This window comes from Eretmochelys imbricata, chromosome 3 (genome assembly GCF_965152235.1).
Source record: "Eretmochelys imbricata isolate rEreImb1 chromosome 3, rEreImb1.hap1, whole genome shotgun sequence".
Classification (NCBI taxonomy): Eukaryota; Metazoa; Chordata; order Testudines; family Cheloniidae; genus Eretmochelys; species Eretmochelys imbricata.
In genome coordinates, this window is record NC_135574.1 from 119,011,195 (window position 1) to 119,031,640 (window position 20,446).

Below are 20,446 nucleotides of genomic sequence, written 5' to 3' on the forward strand. Positions count from 1 at the left end.
TGCCTTCACTCATGCCTAAGCCCCAGCAGGATTCTCAAATGAGTCATTCACTCGCAGGACCCAAGCCAGTAAGCATATCTCTGAGCATGTCTACTGGATCAGGAATTGCACAAAAGACAACCGGGGGCAAGCAGTTTTTCACGCATGTGCATGTCAGTCTGTCCTCAGAGTACCCAGTAGCCCAGTGGTTAGGGAGCACTTCCCTGGGATGTGCAAGATGCAGGATCAAATTGCTGGTCTGCCTGATTTGGAACAGGAATTTGAACATAGGTCTCCCATGTGAGTGCTCTAACCACTGGGCTGTTGAGTATTCTGAGTGGGGTCTCTCTCTTTTCTCCTGTTGGAACTGTTTCATTGTGTATAAATAATTAAATATATATTTTGGAGGCTGGACTTGAACCTGTGTGTCACATCTCCCCGATGAGTGCCCTTAACCACTGGGCTATAAAGTCAAAGTCAAACTCTCTCTCTCTCTCTCTCTCTCTCTCTCTCTTTTTTTTCCTCCCCTTCCCCCGAGAAAGGACTGACCTGGGGCTATAGAGTCAGTCTCTCTCTCTCTCTTCTTCAGAAAGGGCAGATCTGCCTTAGGCATCTAACTCCAGCATAGACAGGCACCTCCTTGGGCTGTCAGTCAGGCACCTAAGGCCTAGATCGCTGCGAGTTAGGTGCCAAGGTACTTTTGTGAATTTGAGCCCCAAGCCCTGCCCTTTTCTTCTGCATTTCATTCCCGGGTAGCTTAGGTGGCTCCCCACTCAGCGTGCTGGCTTCTGAGGCTCCCTTTCTTAGGTGCCTAACTTGCCCCATGTATTTTATGCAGAGCCTGGGCACCTACCTTGGGGCTGAGGACTCTGATTAGGCAGCAGAGAGCCTAGGAGTTATGCTTTGCAATGTTCTGCATTGTAGCCCCTTAGTTCCTTGCTGGAGTTAGTTCAGAGTTCATATGCTACTCCCTGGTAGATATCCTGTGGAGTGGAATCCTGCAGGGAGCAGGCTAAGAAGGAATGTAAGAGTTTCAGGGAGTAGATAGGCTCCTGCAGAAGACCCTGGGTCGGGAGAAAGCATGTGACTGGTATATTGAACTTGTATCAAACAGTTTTGTTTTGAAGAAATAAAACCAAAGCCCTGAAGTAAAGGGACTGAAATCCTGTGGCTGAAGAGTGTTCTTTGGTACATAGCCCAATGGTTTACATAAGGAGGTTGGGGGATCAAAATTCTACCATCACTTACATTTCTTGTAACCCCTTTGACTTCAGTGAGGATGGGTGGTAACTGAAGGTAGAATTTAGCTGTCTTTGCTGCCTGTGACAATTCAAGGTATATCCCAACAACTCCAAAGGAAGAGTTGGACTAGTTCAGCAAAGCAGTAGGTCAGTGGGCCTTGTTCAATGGAGGCCAGAGTCAGCTACACCTCAACCAACTTACTGTTGTTTTTGTTTTAATTGTCCATTTTAAAGCATGAGTTGAATGTATGCTACTGTCAGAAATTCTCCAGTCCGCTCAGAAATCATATGAGAAGAGATGGCCTTGAACATGTCATGGAGCTGCTTCTTGCAGACAAACAAGCACTACGGAATAGCAAGATCCTCATAAGTGTTCTATCCAGGATGCTAATGCTTTTTGAAGATTCTTGTGAAGAATACAGAGTGTTCCATACAGCCATAAGCTCGTTCGTGTTTTGATATTCTTAACCAAAATATATATGAATGTTGTGGAAAATTCTAAATTGAAAATACAAGTTGGCCATTATGGTAAAACGCTAATGGTTACCAGGAGGCAAATCGCAAAAAGCTTCCAACATATATGATCTGTTTTCCACTCTGACACTATAGATTCTTTCATTGGTCAGAAAAGAAATTCTGTTAGCCACAATAAACAGATCAATTGGGTACACATGCATCTGGAAGTTATGGCCACTGTTAGCCTGTGTATTTGGGGTTTATTACTCATTATTGTACTGGCTCAGAATTGGTTGTGGGTTAGCTCATGGATGTATGTCAGAAAACAACATAGCATTGAAAATCTAAACAAAAGTGGGATGTAAGGAGACTTGAAGGGGGAGCAGGTAGCAGCTTTGACACACAGAGAAAAGGATTCCATTTCATCATTTCTAATTGGAAAATATTGCTAATAATAATTCTTAGCAGAATATATAAACATATATGTGGGACCATACCTTCCTGTCATAGCACCTGGTGAACGTTGGGCAGTACTCAGCAATAGATTGGGGGAACTCCTGAATAAAATCCAGACAAGACTTTGGTCTTGATGGTGTCTCTGAGATCATATGATAGCAAACCTGTGAAAGTTTGTGCTCCTGTTGTAACACAGAGATCCAACAGCCTGTTCTCTGTGTTTCCTTGGCAGCAGAGACAAGACTTGGGGTGGAGGGGGGGAAAAATCCAGTCATTCAATTAGTAAGTTTGTAACCAAAAACCCATCCATCTTTACTGGCAGGTGGCTGACTGAATTTCTATTATTAGCTGACAGGTGATGTCACAAAACCTGTCATGTAGCCAACCGGGGAATCCCCAGTGGAAGATAAATGAGAAAAGGGTCTGGGTTATAAATAAAGGTGCCCTCTCACTGACCTCTGTTCACTGTAGACCTGTGGCATATCTGACTAACTCTCCCCTCCCCACCCCCACCCTAGTCAGAATTAGGGCACTGGGTTCGTGCTGTGTAAATTATCTTCCCAGCATGGCGTCTGGCTGTTCAGTCTGAAGTATGTGAATGTACTTAACCTTCAGTAACCTTTCCATTGTTTACTTTAGCGTATACATTTGTAGCTTCTGGCAAAAGGTAGGGATATCCTAGAGAGCATGTCAGGCCTCCTAGTAATGGAGTTTCAAGAGGTTGCATTCTTTTTTTTTTTTTTTTCCCCCGAAGGAAAAATAATTCTGGCAAGAGGAAGAATTTTTTTTTCTGTTTTTATTAACTGCACATTTGAACTATTGTAAATAAAGGGTCTTTCCTGAAATCACACTCCCTAGCATTTCAGGCCTTTTAAGGAAGCAGCTAGCATCAAATTGGTCCATATAGGAGGCTTTTAAGACGTTGCATTCAGACAATTTTCTTTCAATTTTTTAAAGTCTGCGGTGGCACCTATAAGGCAGGTGCTGCTCAGGCTTTTTGTATGTTGAAAAATCACATATTACACGAGTTGACTAGACACAGAGGAGTATTTTTTTGGCCATTGCTGTATGGTCTTGTTGCACAGCTTAAACACTTCAAATAATTGTCTGTTTCCTTCTTTTTAATTCTCTGTTGTTGTTGTTTTATAGTACTGAGTGCTTATGTAGAACTTGACAAAGTAACAAGACAGGGTCCCTGTTTTAAGAAGTTTACAGTCAACTTAAACAGTTACAGTAGAAACAAAAAGATAAGCTTCAAGGATGGATATAAACAGTGTCAGAACACAACGTAGCATTGAAAATCTAAACAAAAGTGGGATGTAAGGAGAGATTTGAAGGAGGAGCAGGTAGCAGCTTTGACACACAGACAAAAGGGTTTAGTTTCATGATTTCTAACTGGAAAAGTATTACTACATGTTGGACAGTACTCAGTATAAATAATAAATAACCTGTGTGTGTACACGGTATTTATATAAAATACACAAAAGCTATGTTCAGAAAACATTATTGTGATGGCAAAGTCAAGCAGCCAAAAGTTAGGAAATGCCAGAGTTAAGCTTGCCTGTGCAGCCTTAGCTCAGACCCCTTGTGCGTATGCATTATGGGACAGTCTTTTAATTACATGATCATACTGTTTTTTTCCAAAGGACCAATTCCTCATTCAGTGCGCAGAAAGGACATTGATCACTTAGTGAGCAGCTATTCAATATTTTGTTTTCTCCTCCAGTTCAGTATTTTGTTCATTGTGTAGCCTAAGGCCTTGTTTACTGCTCTGAATACAAAATTATTAATTTCCTCATAGGCTTTTCTATGTTATTCATCAGTATAATATCTGAGTATTTCACAAGCGTTAATTAATTTGTCTTCACAAAACCCCTGTGTTCTGAGGGGTTATTATCCCATTTTACAGGGAGGAATTGAGATCATGGTCAAAAGTATCCACTAATCTGAGGAGCCTAATTTGAGACACCTAGGACCTTGATTTTTCAGAGTATTTAGCATTGTATAGTACTTAATATATTCAAAGCACAGCTCCCATTGACTGCAGTTGCAATCATGAGTCCTCAGCACTTCTGCAAATCAGACCACAGGGTCTCATATCAAGTAAATGAAAAACACCGTGAGTGACCACCTATGAAAAGTTTGGTTTAAGTGACTTGCCTAGTATCACATGGGAACTGTGTAATACAGACAAGGATAGTATCCAGTTCCCAGAACAGCATTCAATTGCCTTAAGCGTGAGAAAGTTCTTTCTCTTCCTGTAATCCCCTGCCTCATACCTTCCAACTTCTACCGTAAATGAGGCAAGGGTCCTACAGACAACAGTCTCCTTCACTACACAATGCTGATTCATCCCCAGAGTATGTCAGTGCTGTGCACTAAATGAGGCAGGGGTCTTGTGGAAAAATTGTATGTGATCATGTAATTAAAGACTGTATCATAATGCATACGCACAGGGGCCAATTAAGTAGCATAGACAACCTTAATTCTGGCATTTTGTAATTTCTGAGTGCAAGTTCCATCATGTGATGTCCTATTGACACCCATGTGGTTCATCAGCAGTTGAAACCTTTAGATCCATATAACAGACCTCTTGAGCTAATGGAATAACTGATAGCAATAGTAGGTTGTCATCCTCTATGTGGACCAGCACTAGAGGGTGATGAGTTGTTTTGCCAGTTGGTTTCACAGATATTTGCCAACAGCAGAGGAATGATGAGACTCAGGAATCTCGGCTCCATTTCAGTCTCTGGAGAGGAATGTGCTGTAGCGGGCACAGACTCTTCTGCCTTGACCCTTTCTGCCGCATTCCCTCTGCCCCTGTTCCTGTCCTGTCTCTTCCCTACTGTTGGCTCCTTGTCCCAGTTCCATTCTTCTTATTCGGACAGTCTCAGTATTTTCACCTCAGGCTTCTCATCCTAGTCTCGGCGTTGCCCAGCCAGTCCACCCTTTAAACTCCCCATGCCAGTCTCACTCACCCCATCATTAGTTCCAGTCTCCTTGCCCAGCAGTCCCAGTTTCGCCTCTCCCAGTTCCACATCCAGTCTGTCTCTCATCTCCTTTCCTCTGATGTCCAGTCACTTCCACATTCCTTATTCCTGCTAGCTGCCAGTCCCAGTCTCCCTCCCCAGGCTTCTCATCCAGTCTCAGTGTCCCCCGACATCCAGCTCCTCTTCCCATTCTCTTTGCCCAGCCAGTCCTAGCTATTCTCTCACACCCTCCTCATCATATGTCTACCCCACACACACAACTTTTCTCCCCCCCAATGGTTCCCAGTCCCAGTTAGCTCCGGTCTCCCCCCATAATCCCTTAGACAAACCCAGTCCCCTGACCTGCTGGTTCCCAGTCCTCCCCCTCCCAGGCTCCTTGTCCCAGTCTACTACCCCTGCATCCTTCCTGGTCTAGGTCTTTTCCTTTCTTCATTCAGTTCAGACAACTTCCCCATCGGCCTGGGCCCAGCAGGCAGAGCACTGAGAGCACAGAAGAGATGGACTTTCTGCTGTTTGTTCCAAGCCCAGACCCAGATCCAGCACAGCCCAGAGCAACCGGGAACAGAAATTTCAGGGAAAGTCCTGCCCAGCCCTAGACTGGAGCATGCTCAGTGTAGTCAGCAACTTGGGGGAGTTAAGCTGTGGTCTAGCAAGTCACTAGTGAGCATTTGCAAACTGATTTTTTCAAAGGCTTTCACAAAGGACTTTCACAAAGGCGGAAAAAGACACACCACTGACACAAAGACCGCCTCACACCAGATTTAAAGTCCATGCTCCAAAGCATGAGTACACTAAAGCTTCTGTAAGAATACTTGCCAGATTTTTTTAAATGCGTAAAACCATGTGTTTTCCCTGAGCTTTATTCCCAGAAACAACTAAACCATTTTGACTGAAACTTTCCAAATAAAAAATTCATCCTGAAGCAAATACCTGGTCTGGAAAATTTCAGTCCAAATGGTTAAAGTTTGGCAAACAGGGTCTTATAATAAAGAGAAGTGTCGGGCAATCTTAATAATAGGCAATTCAGTCTGCCCTATCTATAATAACCATTGTTTTGAGTGAGGAGCTTAGATTTTTCTGCCATGAAGAATGTGTTTTGTACATTAACACTCTTTAAAAACCATAGATTAACTTTTCAGTGGCCTACTTGTTGTTCTCTGTCCATTTCCTAGTGGACAGGATCCACATCTCACACACTTATGTCCTTGTAGGCACTCCACAACCTTATAGGCACAGACATTGTAATGCTCTCACATCTCTAGAAATGCTTCTGCCAGGTCAAAGTTGAGGCACACTGACAAAGTAGTTTCGGGAAGCTTGCATTCACTGTGCTGGTATTGGCATTTCTATTGCACAACACATTTTTCAGCTGTTTGTTACCATTCATTTTTTAAAAACAGTCAGCAGGTAGAAATTTGGCTTTCAAGTTCTCAGCTGGGTATCTCATTTTGCGTTCTGATTTTTTGAGTCAGACATGTTTATATAAGGAAATACTATAAAACAGAGTATTATTATTTTATAATAAAAATATGGTGTATTTATGCAACCCATAAATACTGCAAATATATTTTAACTGCTGTCAGCTTTATTTTTTAGATCTGAATTAAGTTCTTCTTGCCTGAGGTGAGTTAGGGGAAGATTTAATTGGCACTTAATGGCCCATCGTGAGAGAAGCTTGAAATATAGTGGTGAGGCAATATTGTATTTTATAGTAAATAGCATTGGGCTATGCTAGGATGCTTACCTGGTTCTAGTATATTGACTCTACAATCTGTATAACTTAACTCAGAAATGGTTTCAGGTTTTTGCACTTTTCAGGGAAGTGATGTAGAATTTGCCTGGTGTCAGTGGATACCTTGAGATGTATGGGGGGGAGGAGGGGCGGTGTAACAGCTGAATCACTCGACTTCTTTCATGTAGTCAAAGGGTTTGTTGTGTATGCACATGGTGACTTTCATTAGTATTGTTATTTAAATGTGTATTGCCGTAGCACCCAAAGGGTATGTCTACACTGCAAAAAAAACCAAAACCCGCAGCAGTGAGTCTCAAAGCCCAGGTCAACTGACTCAGGCTCGAGGGGCTCATGCTACAGGGCTAAAAATAGCAATGTAAAGGTTCAGGCACAGGCTGGAGCCTAGGCTCTGAGACCTTCCCCCCTCACCGGGTGCCAGAGCCTGCACTCCAGCCTGAGCAGTAACATCTACATTGCTCTTTTTAGCCTCATAGTGCAACCCAGGCTCTGAGACTTGCTGCCACAAGGGTTGGTGGGGGTTTTTTGCAGCATGGATGTACCCAAAGTTCCAAGTCAAATGTAATGTTCATTGCACATGAGTTTGTGTTGTATTTGTGTTTTGGTTTTCTTCATCTATTAATGGGCTCAGTGATTTTTAAAAGCTCTTAGAACTTCATTACTATATGGGCATAAATCAAATACAGTTGGGAAAGTTGAGGACCAAAGATGGCACCATTAGGACTAATGAAACAAGCTGTGCAAAGGTCCTGATGTTTCAGGAGCAGGAATTATTTCCAGATATTGGCAAGATTCAGTACAGATGTGAATGAAGCAAACCGAAGCAAGGCGTGAGCTGCATCCATCAAGATGATGTGATTCCTAGGATTTGGGGCCAACTCTGACCCACTGTCCCTTTCCAGAAATCAGAACAGATTAACCCTTGCTGCCTCCTTCTGGATTTTTCCTCCTAACAGTGGTGTACACATTTTTGTCATTTAGTCATTGAGCACATGTAGACAAGCCAGGCTCTAGAAAGAGTTTACATGACAGATTGTAACCATCTAGGTGAAAAAACCAGGAAATGCCAAGTTAAGGCTAAGTTAAGATTTTCTTTCTAAATATTCTAGAGCTCTGTTTTTCCTTCTGGTGAATCTTTGTTTACAGCAATTACATTAAAGGATTTGATCCTGCAAGCCCTCCTCAGGTGGTACTCCCACTGAAGTCAGTAGGGGTCTTGATAATGGGGGGCATGGCAAATCAGATCCAAAGCTCATACATGGATTTGTATAGTTTCATCTACCAGATTTCTAAAACTAAATTAGTTGGGAAAATATTCTAATATCTCATGCAGTGAATATGTTCACCTGGTATTAAAGTTAAAAGGGTATCTGTAGGTTTACTTAAAAGGTACACTGTGAATGTATTCCATCACCAGCTTTGTATAATATATTCAGTTAAGTGGGCCATATATAACTGCTCATTCTCATTGGAATAGAACTCTTCACAGAATTCTCTCTCTCTCCTTGTAATTATAGTAAGGATGTAGCCACTTAACAAGGTGAAAGCGTGCTGGGGTGCAAATGCTCTCCATCCCTCATTGAGAACTCAGTATAAGTGTAGCTGCAGATGAAATGGGTGGCCTTGCAGAGTTACCTAATCTAGACAGACACACACTAAGCATGGACATACCTTTTCCTTGAAATAAATGGTTCAGTGGGGCCAGAGGAAGACATCTGCAGAATACCAGCTATGAAAGTGCAGGATGGAAGCAAAGAACTTCAATGTCCTTTCATACTGTACTTCGCAGATTGCTTTACCTATGTCATTTCTTCAAGAGCTGAAGTATATTGAAGTATATTCGACTCTCAGTGGTCATGTTTGAATGATGTGTAAAACCAAGGTCCTAACCACTTGTTAAACTTTCCTTTGCTATTTCACAAGATATGAGGTATTAACCACAGTGTCCTGTTCAAACTCTATTTTTGGTAACTGCTTTATTCTTAACTAAAGTTCCCTCTATATTTAACAAAGAATACAGTATTCTTTCCATAGAGTATTCCTCTCATCCTATCTTATAGGTTGTATAAGATTGCTGTGCACTGTTAACTGGCTGCCACGTTTCACCTCTAAGATGCATTTCAGTGGTAGATGAAATTATCCTGTTGTAGTATTTATATATCAGTTTGAGTTAGTAAAGTAATCTTTCAGGGTGAAAGTTGCTGTATAAATATTTGTATTGTGGTACTGATTATTTGATGAAGTTATGTCATTTTATGAACAGGGTACCAGTTACACTGATGTAAACTACAGACAATTAACTTTGCGTCTCTGACCTATTATTTAAATTAAAGGTCCTTTGCCTAGATGATTTCCATTAATGTTGCTTTAGGCAGTGGACTAAATTCATAGTTCTAGATAAGATGGGGGATAGTACAACACTGAATATACCAATCTCAGGGGATGCTCAGGAAGGCTGACATACTGAAATGCATAGTGTGTAAGCAGAGTAGCAGACTCATTTTAAAATAACTCTCTTCTCCTTGATGATTGCTGCTTCCCTAGTACATTGCTTGATATATCTAATATGTCTTTATTTTAAATCTGCCAGCTAATTCTGGTTCCCTACAAGGTCCACAGACTCCTCAGTCTACTGGTAGTAATTCCATGACAGAAGTGCCAGGCGACCTGAAGCCTCCAACACCAGCATCAACACCTCATGGACAGATGACGCCCATGCAGGGCGGCAGGTATTGAAAACTCAGTGCTTCATTTCACCTTTCTTACCCTTGGTACGTAGAGTAGAACAGTGTGCCATCAGGGTGTTGCTTGTATAAAGAAAAGCAGCATTTAGGGTTTTTGTTTGTTTGTTCTTTTCAAGGGCATCTTTGCATGGTCATTTTGCATCATAACATCTTGCTCTGCAACAGGTTGCAGCAACTATGGTTATCAGTGCTCTGCCTTCTATTCCCCTAATAATGTACATTTGGAAAAAACAGAATTCCTGAGTTGATCGTCAATGCTTCAGTTGTCAATGATAACCTTAAAATTTGAGAACATGGAGATTTTTCGGAGTTGAAAGTGGGCTCATGATCATCTTTATAATGGTCCTTTCCATCATAAACTATGTACGTGCGCAGAGCAAGGACTAAAACCCTGGTCCTTCACCTCTAAACATACAGTCTCCTGCCCCTGAGCTAAAGGGAGAGTTCTGTTAGTTATCAACTAACTAGTAACTGCAGGAGGACCGTTCTGGTCTATAGAGAAGGACCCTTGTGGTTTTATTAAGCAGCAGTCAGCCAGCCAAGGGCAATGTCCTTGTGCACACACAGTGCCTTATCCTTCTGCCACTAAAGTCTATGACAAAAAACTCTCAGCAGCATCAGTGGGAGCAGGATTGAGATCCAGACTATCCACAACAAAATCATTCACAACTTTGCTTAATTATAGTCTCTTGACTTCAGTTGTAATTGGTGCACAAGTCTTCAAAGAGATCTGACTAGGTGGAGAGATAGAAGGGGTAGTAGCAAACCTTTTTTAATTACCTCTCATTCAAACAGTTTGATTAATTTTTTTCCTATTTGTAAAAACATTTTCCTTTGCCTTCAGAATAAATGTGGCAGTTCTCAGAGCAACTCAGTTTTTCAAGCCATGTTTATAAGGGCTTATAATAAAGCTAGCTGAAGCCACAAAGGTTACAGCCGCTCCATAATATTGAATGGTATTGAGACGGTAAATCAAGTGCTGCTGTTTGTTCTTCCTCATAATATGAGAACAAGGGGACATTGAGTGAACTTGAAAGATAATTCTATTTAAAACTGATAAAGGAAATACCTTTTTGACACAATACATAATTAACATGTGAAACTTATTGCCTCAGAGTATTGAAGCAAACAGTTGATCTGGATTCCAAAAAGGTGAGGACTTTCATGTGACTAATGGCAATATGCACATTTACATTAGGTTGGATAAAAAAATCCCTCATGCTTAAGGAAAAAGCAGGGGTAGGAAGAAACTTTTCCTGTGGGCAGGTTATTCCATAATTGTCTATTATGGCATTTCTTATGCCTTTCTCTGAAGCATCTGGCGCTGGCTACTAGCAAAGACTGGATACTGCACTAGAAGGACCATAGTCTGGTCTGGTATCACAATTTCCCGCATGTGTTCCTATGACATTAATGCCTCCATTTTGTCTGTCCATTTAGAAACAGTGCTGTTAGTGTGCACGATCCCTTTTCTGATGTAAGTGATTCCGCATTCCCGAAGCGAAACTCCATGACGCCAAATGCACCATACCAGCAGGGGATGAACATGCCAGATATGATGGGAAGGATGCCCTATGAACCGAATAAGGACCCTTTTGGTGGGATAAGAAAAGGTACCTACTAAGTGGCAGTCTCAGTGTGTTCTTCCCTAGTTTCATCCAAGCAATGTATTTTGATTTGTCAATGTGTGCTTGGTGTGGCTCTTTTTGCATGCTCTCCCTGTCTCTTTGCATATCCTCCTATCCTTGCCATCAGCAACATCGTATCTCCATGGCAATAAAGGAAGTGTAACCACACCTCAGTCTTCTCTAGTCATTTTTCCGCCTCTCAAAGTTAAATTATATAAGTGTAGGCTTCAGGCTTCAACGGGATCCCAAAATGGTTGTTCAGGAATACTACACTGTACAGTTTGTGACTGGACTATACTATTAAGGATCAGCAAGTTAAATTAGTTGGGGCTGGGGTTTTTTAATGTTCTAGTAGCATTTTTGAATATAGTAAACTATATTACAACTTGGGGTAGCATTTCTAATTGTTAGAGTAGGAAACTGGGAGTCAGAACTCGTAGGTGTTATCATGGGTCAACTGCAAATTCACTGTGCAGTCTTAAGCAAATCTCCTAACCTCTTTGCCTCAGGTTATGCATCTCTAAAATAGGTATACTTAACTGTGTAGCACACAGAAGTGTTGCAAGGTATAATTAATTAAGGTTTGTTAGGCATTTTGAGATCTTGTGGTGAAAGATGCCACGTAATTCAAAGATTAGTGTTTTAGAAAGTTAAAAATGAGAATAACACTAAAGCTAACTCAGTCCCAGGGTGCACTTCACTCAGGGTCTTTCTGTGAATTTTAAAGTATCTTAGGAAAGAATAATTTGAGCTATTCTCCTACATGTTTGTGTATAGGAAAGGGAGAGGGTAGGAAGCAGTTCAGAGTTCGTAAGAGCAGAAAAGAGAAGAGCAGATGATGGAGGTTTAAGAGTATGAAGTGGCAGCTGAAGGACGAGGTAACAGAGAGGAAAAGGACAAAGAGCAGGGAGAGGAGGAGAAGTGGTGATGTACTGGTGTCACTACTTTAAAAAAAGAGAGAGAAAGTGATACTGATGAGACCATTTGGAACAGCAGCTGGGTAGAGGCCTTATGTTTCCTTTAAATCCCTTGCCTTTTGCCCTGGCCCCTGGTACAGCAGAACTTCAGGGGAAGTACATCCTTTCCAACTTAAACTTATTTTGATTTCCACGGCCATCTTGAGATCAGGTTGGTTTACTGCATATACCCATTTATTTCACATTTAGATTAGGTCATAAGTAAAAATTAGTTTTGTCATATCATCTCAAGCTTCTCGGAAAGATGATCACATGTGATTCAAATCTGTTCCCTCACTCAGCTCATTCTGCTGATGGTGTTTCTGCATTTATAAAAGAGTTTGGCAAGGTGGTGATTGCATACAAAATTTCGGGAACAATTCCAGGGCTTCCTGTAGCATTTTCAATACCCTCTTATCATGCATATAACTCAATCTCTAGCTCCTGGAATTAATAGAACTGCTTCTTTGCTTCTTTATTATAAGGGTGCCTAGTTCTCTCACTTACTATTCTTTCCATTGCTTTAGTTACGAATCTGGCCTGTTCTAAGGCATCAAGTGACAGGAAGTGGAAAGCTTTGTTCTTGGAAAAGTCCTGTTCTTCCTTTCCAAGACGAGCCTTTGCCTTCTTACCTTCACCCTCACCTCTGTTTTTTTTTTGTTAAATATCTCAAACTAGAGAGATGGGGCTACTTCCTTGAATCCTTTGTTACTAAATGATGTCATGGCTGGTGCTGACCAAGTCTCTTCTTGGACCCTTTAGAATTGTACCTGCCTTGGTCAGGGGGATACCTCCAGGATACAGGATCCTATGCACAGACATCAGCCCCATTTTGGGAAAGGGAAAGAAAACAGCCCTGTGGCTACAGGGTGCTAATTAAAGCCATGAGGCTAGCACATAAGGCTTTCTGATATTTAGAGATTTGAGTTTGAGTCAACATTATTGGGCTAAGAAGAGCAACTATGAACAGAGTCCAGCTTGAGCCTTTAGCACACTGAGGAAGAAGAAAGCTTTCTACCTGATGGGTTTAATTCTCTAACATGAGGTTCCAAATCTGATTTTTTTCATTGGAAGTTATTTGATATTCTGACTACCTTGCTGTTCCATCTTATCGATAGTGCTGATTTATTTGCTTTCATCACTCTCCTAGAGCTTGTCAGACACCTAGTAATTCTGCGTGGCAGAGTTCGGGCTTCAGGCGTTTTTTCAAATGATGTCATTTAACAGACCTTGGAAGCTCATCTTTGAACACCAAAAATAAAATGTTTAATTTGCAGTTCTTCCGTTTTTACTTATTATTGCAGTGCCTGGAAGCAGTGAGCCCTTCATGGCCCCCGGACAAATGCCCAATAGTGGAATACAGGATATCTATAACCAGACTCCATCTGGAGCAATGTCCACCATGAGCATGAGCCAGCGGCAGCAGTTCTCTTATGGAAGTGGCTATGACAGGAGGTGAGTCAATCTTCAGCGAAGTTAGTGGAAATGATCCTGTCCTCTTCCCCTTTGCCCCATTGTCCTTCACTTCCTGCAGCTGCTTACTAAATCACTGGGAGTTAAGCCATGGGTAATGAGAGAGTCTAGCTTTTTGCAGAAATTAATAAGGAGAGAGTTGTCACACTTCAGGAGTCACTCGATCTACAGCTGATCAGCAAGTGGGTCTGCTTGACAGCTGCTTTTGGCAGGCTGTTGTGTTGTGCTGTGGCTTGCTAAAGTAGCACTTGTGTTAGTCCTCTTGCTCTGTTCATACCGAAATGGAAGATGTTGATTTTTTTATATAAAAACCAGAATATACATCTTCAAAATGTTTTCTTTGGTCTGCCGGAGACTAGAACTTCATCTGGAGCTTTCAGGGTCTGTACTATCTCTGTGCTGTAGGAACACTGCTCTTCAAGTGTTTGACCATAGTGATCCTCTGTACTGAATTTAGATCCCCAAAGGTCCAAATTTCAGTGAAGTGAAACCATTTTTTTCCCTTTTCCTTATCCTGGGAAAGTGTTGTTTTTTTTAAAATCCATAGAATCACTGATGTCTGATCATTGGGAGCAGGCAGAAAGGTTTGAGAGTGTTTCGGTATACTGAGTTTTGCAGTATGTTTTGCAAGCTAGAACTGTAGAAATTTTTTTCCCATCATTACCATCAATTAGTTGTACAGTTTTGCTTCATTGCTAACATTTCCTGCTGGCAGCCAGATGTACAGTATTGGCCTCCTAAGTTAATAGTAGGCCAGTTTTCACAATCCTAGGCTGAAGCAGTAGGGGAAGAATAACACAACTGTCATCATTTTGTTCAACAAAAGCCACGTTGCTGTGTTGTCAGCCAGATTAAAGGTCCCAGCAGAAGGTTTTAGGCCAGAAGAATCCTTTCCATTAGGTTTTATTGATTTGGCGATTTTGGAGAATAAGTGCTTTTTACAGAATGAGGTTTCCTTTGTCATTTTTAGGTCGGATCATGGGCTGGGTCCTGAAGGCAGTATGGGACCACCTGGTCAGAGCAACATGGTGCCTTCAAACAGTGACCCAAGCATGTACTCTCCTAATCGTTACCCTGGCCAGCAGAGGTGAACATTGATTTCTCTGTTTATAATATCTGGATAATCCGAAATCCTAGCAGCTACTGATTGTGTCTAAACAGAATATTCAGTAGCTTGGTGTGTTATTTGTTTGTGTGTTGCTATAGAGATTTTTCCATTGGGTTTGTTTTTTGGGGTTGGGAGAGCTATTTTTTTGTGTGTTTCCATAGAATTATAGATGTTAGAAAAGGAAATCACACAATTTGGTGCCAATACAGGATATACACAATGTTATATTATCAAATTGTCCATTCTAGTTTTAAATTATTCAAACTCTGAGGGTTATACAAACTCTGAGGCTCAGGTGGTGGCCATTCTATAGTCTAAGTAACACTAACTCTTAAGGAGCATTTACTGATATATAGCCTCCATTTTCCTTTGCCTAGTTTCATCTCATTACTCTGTTATATTACCTCAGACAACCCTAGACAATTCCTATCAGTTTAGTAGTTCTTTTAACATTGATTAGATAACCTCTCTGTCTGGCTTGATTTTCGGAGATATTCAACACCTACCACACCCACAGAAGTCAGTGAGAGTTGTGGATGTTCAGCACCTTGATAATCAGGCCTTGTTAGTTCTTTTAATTCTTTCTAAGAAGTCAAATTCTCCAGCTCTTTCATCTTTTTGCTCCTTTTTCCTGAATTGCCCTTAAACGTATTCTGGTGTCCAGAACTGCGCTCAAAATTCTAAGTGTGGTCTCTTTCGTATTGTATGCAAAGGGACTGCTAACGTCTTGGTCTGTGACAGGGTGGTTTTGTGTACACTACCCAAACTGAAATTGATATTTGTTGTGTTACCGTATCACACTGCAAGCTCAAATCCAATTTGCTATCCACCATCAGCACCAGGTATTTATCATCCTTACTGCTTTCCATGTATTTCCCTTCAAGTGATTTTCTGTTTCATTTTTTTAAAAAATTAATTAAAAGTATGCCCAGTTAAGCACTCAAAAAATCAGGAATTGCCACAGGTAAGTTTGTAAGTGCAACCTTAACTCTGTACTTGATTACACAGTATTTCATTAACTGCTATATTATTCCTCAAAAAAGAACAATATGTCATCATTGAAGCCATATGTAAATCGCAGGTTTTAAAAAAATTACATCATCATCATGGGTAAGTGTTGGGATTTCATAGGATAGGCACTGCTGCAATATTTCCAACAGTAGGGAGGCAGAAGTGGTAATTCCACCACATGGTGCTGGACATTGAGGCCTGTTTCACTCCACGCTCAGTTCCAGCCCCAGCCACTGTGGCTGCTTCCTGATTGGCCAGCCAGTGGGGACATGAGGTGGCAATGACAATACACAGCAGTTAGAAGCCCCGCCTTGGCCCACCCCACAGTAGTCACCACCAGGAGTGGGAGCTGAGACTGGGACCAAGATCTACTGCTTCGAGCACAAGCAGGTGTGTGAGAGAGCCCAGCCCTGGCAGGGGATTGGGTTCAGACTGGAATCCATCACCATCAAACCCCCCCCACACGGCAGGGCCCTCTTCACACACACACACACAACCCAATCCCACTGCCAGGTCAGGGCCCCCTTCAACACCTTTGGTTCCCTGCTGAGCAAGCCCCCTTACCTTCTGCTCATGCTCCAAGTAGTGGATCTTGGTCTCAGTTCCTATGGTGTCTCACCCAGGCCTGCCAGAGGCTGCTGTGGGGTGGGCCAGGGCTCCTAATCAAAGCACATTGTCAGCACCACTGACAATCTCTCCATTGGTTGGCTGGACAGGATGCAGCAACGTCAGCCTGAGCCAGATGGCTGGCACCATGTGGTCACACCCACACACATGGTCTACCTCAAGCAGCCGAATTAGCCCAGTCCTGTGATTTTTCCAATATCCCTTGGGCATCTCTGCTTCTGCCTCCCCACTGTTGGAAAAATCACAGTATTGGACTAATTTCACAATTTCCTTGCAGTCTGTGAAATTGTAATTTACCCAGGGCCTTAGTCATCCTACATTTTTTTATTAAAAGCTCCAGCGCATAAGTGTAGCATCTTGAAATATTTTTCATAGTTTTGTACTTAAACTCATTTTGTGCCACTATGGTCCAGTGAAAATGACAAATTCAGTTTAAACCAATTTTTAAAATATTTTTTTATATTCAGTAGAGTCTTTAATGTTCCATAAAGTGGGTTTCTTGATGAGACCCACTTCTTAAAACTCTTTAGAATTTGAACACACCCTCTTTGCGCTGTAGGTCAGATATTTTATTTACTAGAATATATATCCTGCTTCACTCTGTTACAACTATATTGCTTTATACTCTGTGTAGTAATTCCTTCGGGTACATCCTTGCGGCTGACTTCCACCAATAGTCTTAATGCTGAATTAGTGCAATACCTGAGAGCTCCTGACTGTTGGAATCCAAGGAATTTAATTGGTTTGTGCAGGTCGGGGGGTTGTTAAGTCCTTAATTTTCCTCTCATTGACATCTTTGTAGGGGTCAAACAACTTTGGCAACATGCCCAAAAAGGTGTCACCATCCATTCTAAAAATTAAATTACTATCACTGTGCTAAGAGTCTTGGTATGGAAATTAGGTGGTATGGTAAAACGAATGTTTCGTGGTGGTGGTCATCTTTAAGGTGTAGAATCATCAGAGCAATTTCATTTTTCCAGTGGCTTGGAAGTTCCAACAGTACTAAGTGCTGATTTGAATGCATCATTCTAGGCATGAACCATATGGGCAGCAGTATCCAGGGCAAGGACCTCCTTCAGGACAACCACCGTATGGAGGACATCAACCTGGAATGTATCCACAGCAGCAGGTAAAAGAGATGGAATCATTTATATTCATGACATTTATTTTGTAAATATCAACCCCCCAAAAATATACTTTATAATATGAAATTAAAACAAATTCTTAAAATGCATGTAGTTTTCACACAGGTGAGCAACATAGTGTGGGCCAAAATCAGGGCCCATTTTAGCAGTGGATGTGTGATAACAAGGCCATGTACTAGTTAGGTTGAAGGGTATAATTTAAAGTTGCAATTCTGTGATGTGGAGTCCGTGACAGGTGAAAGCCCCAGGCACAGTAAGCAGGCAGATCAAAACAATGCGATTCATAGGCTGATAATATTGCACACCCAGCTTGCAGAGACAAATAGGAAAGCTGCTAACTGGAAGAGCAGAAAGCACTCCTGTCAGGCAGGCAACTGAAACCAAGGAAGTCTGGCAGGAAGAGAAAGACCCAAGCCTCCTGGTTGCTAAGGCTGGCATAGAGTGTCACACAGATAATCCAAGACTATCATAAAACCTGCATGTGAGAGAATCATGTACTTTGAATATATAGCAGATGATATATTCCAATATATTACTAACATTGAAAAAATATTTTAAACATTCAAACATTTGAGCCTTTCTGTAATATATAAAATATACAGAATATGCTGGAAAATATGGGTACTGTTTCTAGACATAGGTTTTGTAAAATGTATTGATAATATGTGTGCAAACCCTTGCCCCATTAAAGTCATTGGCAGAAATCCCATTGACTTCAATGGGGCCAGGATTTCACCCTATGTATGATAAAGCAGTTGGTACTCTCTCTATAATTATGGCTGGTGCTAGGTTGCTAGAATAAGACAGATTTTCAAACATGCCAGGATTCCTCAAAAATAAATTTATCTTCCTGAAATTTCACATAAAACATCTCAGTGTGGGGCAGAGGTTTTCTAGGAAGTTCAGTAAAGATCAGAAGTGAAGCTCTAAAGTTGCAGGGGTTTGAAAATGTATCTAAAATTCACTTTTGAAATGTTATACTTCTCTTTTTTCTCTCATACTATCTCCAAAATGTCGTGGTCAAGAAACTCCACATTTGTTTGTTGGTCTTGCTGAGGAGCAGCATTTTTAGTAATTTGGGGTGATTTAGTGGAGAAATTACAAAGATCAGTAACAAAAATAGCATGTGACACCCCACACTACGGTATCCAGGAAATGAGCTAACGAGATTCTCATGAAAGATGGGAACTCCCTAAACTTTGCAAAAATATATAGTCAAACTAACATTATTAAGAAACTATAAAATCTCATTTCCTATTCTTGGTATCCATTTCCAGTAATGTCTTAATAATGTATTATTTTGACCTTTTTGTATATTTTGTCACGTATTAGGGGACAAAGTTAAGGTTAGGCTGGTGGTGTGACGTAGGGTTGGGTGGGAGTTAATGGCTGAATTATCATAGTGGGACCCTCCTTTAAAGGTGCCATTGACATGCTGTCTTTTTGTCCCACTATACCCCTTTTACATCTATATCTTCCGTCTGAGTTAACTGACTGTCTGAGATCCCAATCCAGCAAACACATCCAGGCTTAACTTTAATCATGTCAGAAATCCCATTGAAGTGGGATTACTCGCATGTTTTAAATTAAGTATGTGCACAAGTGTTGCAGGATCAGGGTCTAAGTGGATTTATGCATAACCATTTGAAATTGTGGTGCAACTCAGACAATTTTTTACATGATGCCCGTTTTTCTGTGTCTTGCATTAGAGTTCATGTCACAGACCCAGTATATTAGGTAGATGTGTAGGACCTAAAGCCGACCATGGACCCTTTGTTTCTGAAATAGCTTGACAGCTCACTGGCAAATTAAAACTTTCATGCAACTCAGTGGTTAGGATTTTCAATGCACCAAAGTGAGAAAATGAGAATTAATGGTTCCCACAGCAATTCTAACTGACCCACATTGCATGCATATAGAATTTTATATGATGTTAACTTTAGTACATTAGTATACATTGTGCAATGTGACTGAGTTAAGGTTTCTGTGGGAGCCATAACTTTGAGTTTACCATATAGATCATATATTCAAAAACTGCACATTTGATTCACATTTTTTGCCTCATGACATTCAGTGTGGCTTGAACTGTGAAGCAAACTCCCTCAGGAACTGAAGACCATTACAAACCTCTCCGCCTTCCACTCAAAGTGCAAGGCGCAGTTCTTCACCCTGCCTTCTGTAACATAAACACAGAGCAGCATGTACATTTTAAAACAAAATATCAGCCCCTGTCAAAACAAAACACTACATTGTGCTCACAGTTCTCCCCCTTCAGAGGGAGGATGAGAGACAGAAGGAACCACACATGACAGATGTTAGTCATGTCACTTAATGTACTCCTGGAAGGTGTTCAGATACTGTGGTGATGAGCACCATATAAGCACCTATCTAGAACAAAATAGAATGTTTGAATTTAACTGCTGGAATAATCACACATGAAATGTGATTAGGGAATTTAGGGAGAGGGATTCATCTTCTTGGCAGGGATGCGTGGAGGTTTTGGAACATCAGACATAACTGAGATGTGTGTTTCTCCCACCAGTCAGCCTGTTTTGCCTGACTTATACTCTGTTTCAAACTCCAGCGTCCTGGATACATACTTGAAGAAGCATCGTGCTTTGGGATGTTAGAAGACTTTCAAAACTTGTCCTCCAAGAAGACTAAGTCTGTGACAAGTTTGAAACTTTAAAAAGACTTTTTTTTGTAGTTCGAAAATAAAAAAACTGAAAAAATACCTTAGCTGGTGAAGATAATTTCTTTTTCATGCCTAGATGTGTCCTAAGTGAGCAATATAATTTTACCAAACTTGCAAAAAATTCACCCCTGGATTGAGAGCTAACATGAGAAATTTTATCCAGTGGTAATTTTTTTTAAATATAAGT

The 20,446-nt window shown here is 41.1% G+C and overlaps 1 protein-coding gene across 8 annotated transcripts in view; it reads left to right on the forward strand.

The window, feature by feature from the left end:
• ARID1B (AT-rich interaction domain 1B) overlaps nucleotides 1–20,446 on the forward strand; it is a 403,429-nt gene that overhangs the window by 373,922 nt on the left and 9,061 nt on the right. For 5 of the 8 annotated variants that reach the window (XM_077813247.1, XM_077813249.1, XM_077813246.1 and 2 more), the window contains 4 exons: nucleotides 9,463–9,601; nucleotides 11,057–11,229; nucleotides 13,505–13,655; nucleotides 17,452–17,548. In XM_077813247.1, coding sequence (XP_077669373.1) covers nucleotides 9,463–9,601; nucleotides 11,057–11,229; nucleotides 13,505–13,655; nucleotides 17,452–17,548 — 560 coding nt within the window. Of the gene's footprint in view, nucleotides 1–9,462; nucleotides 9,602–11,056; nucleotides 11,230–13,504; nucleotides 13,656–14,643; nucleotides 14,761–17,451; nucleotides 17,549–20,446 lie in introns of all 8 variants that reach the window. The other 3 variants (XM_077813245.1, XM_077813244.1, XM_077813255.1) reach the window with 1 other exon arrangement.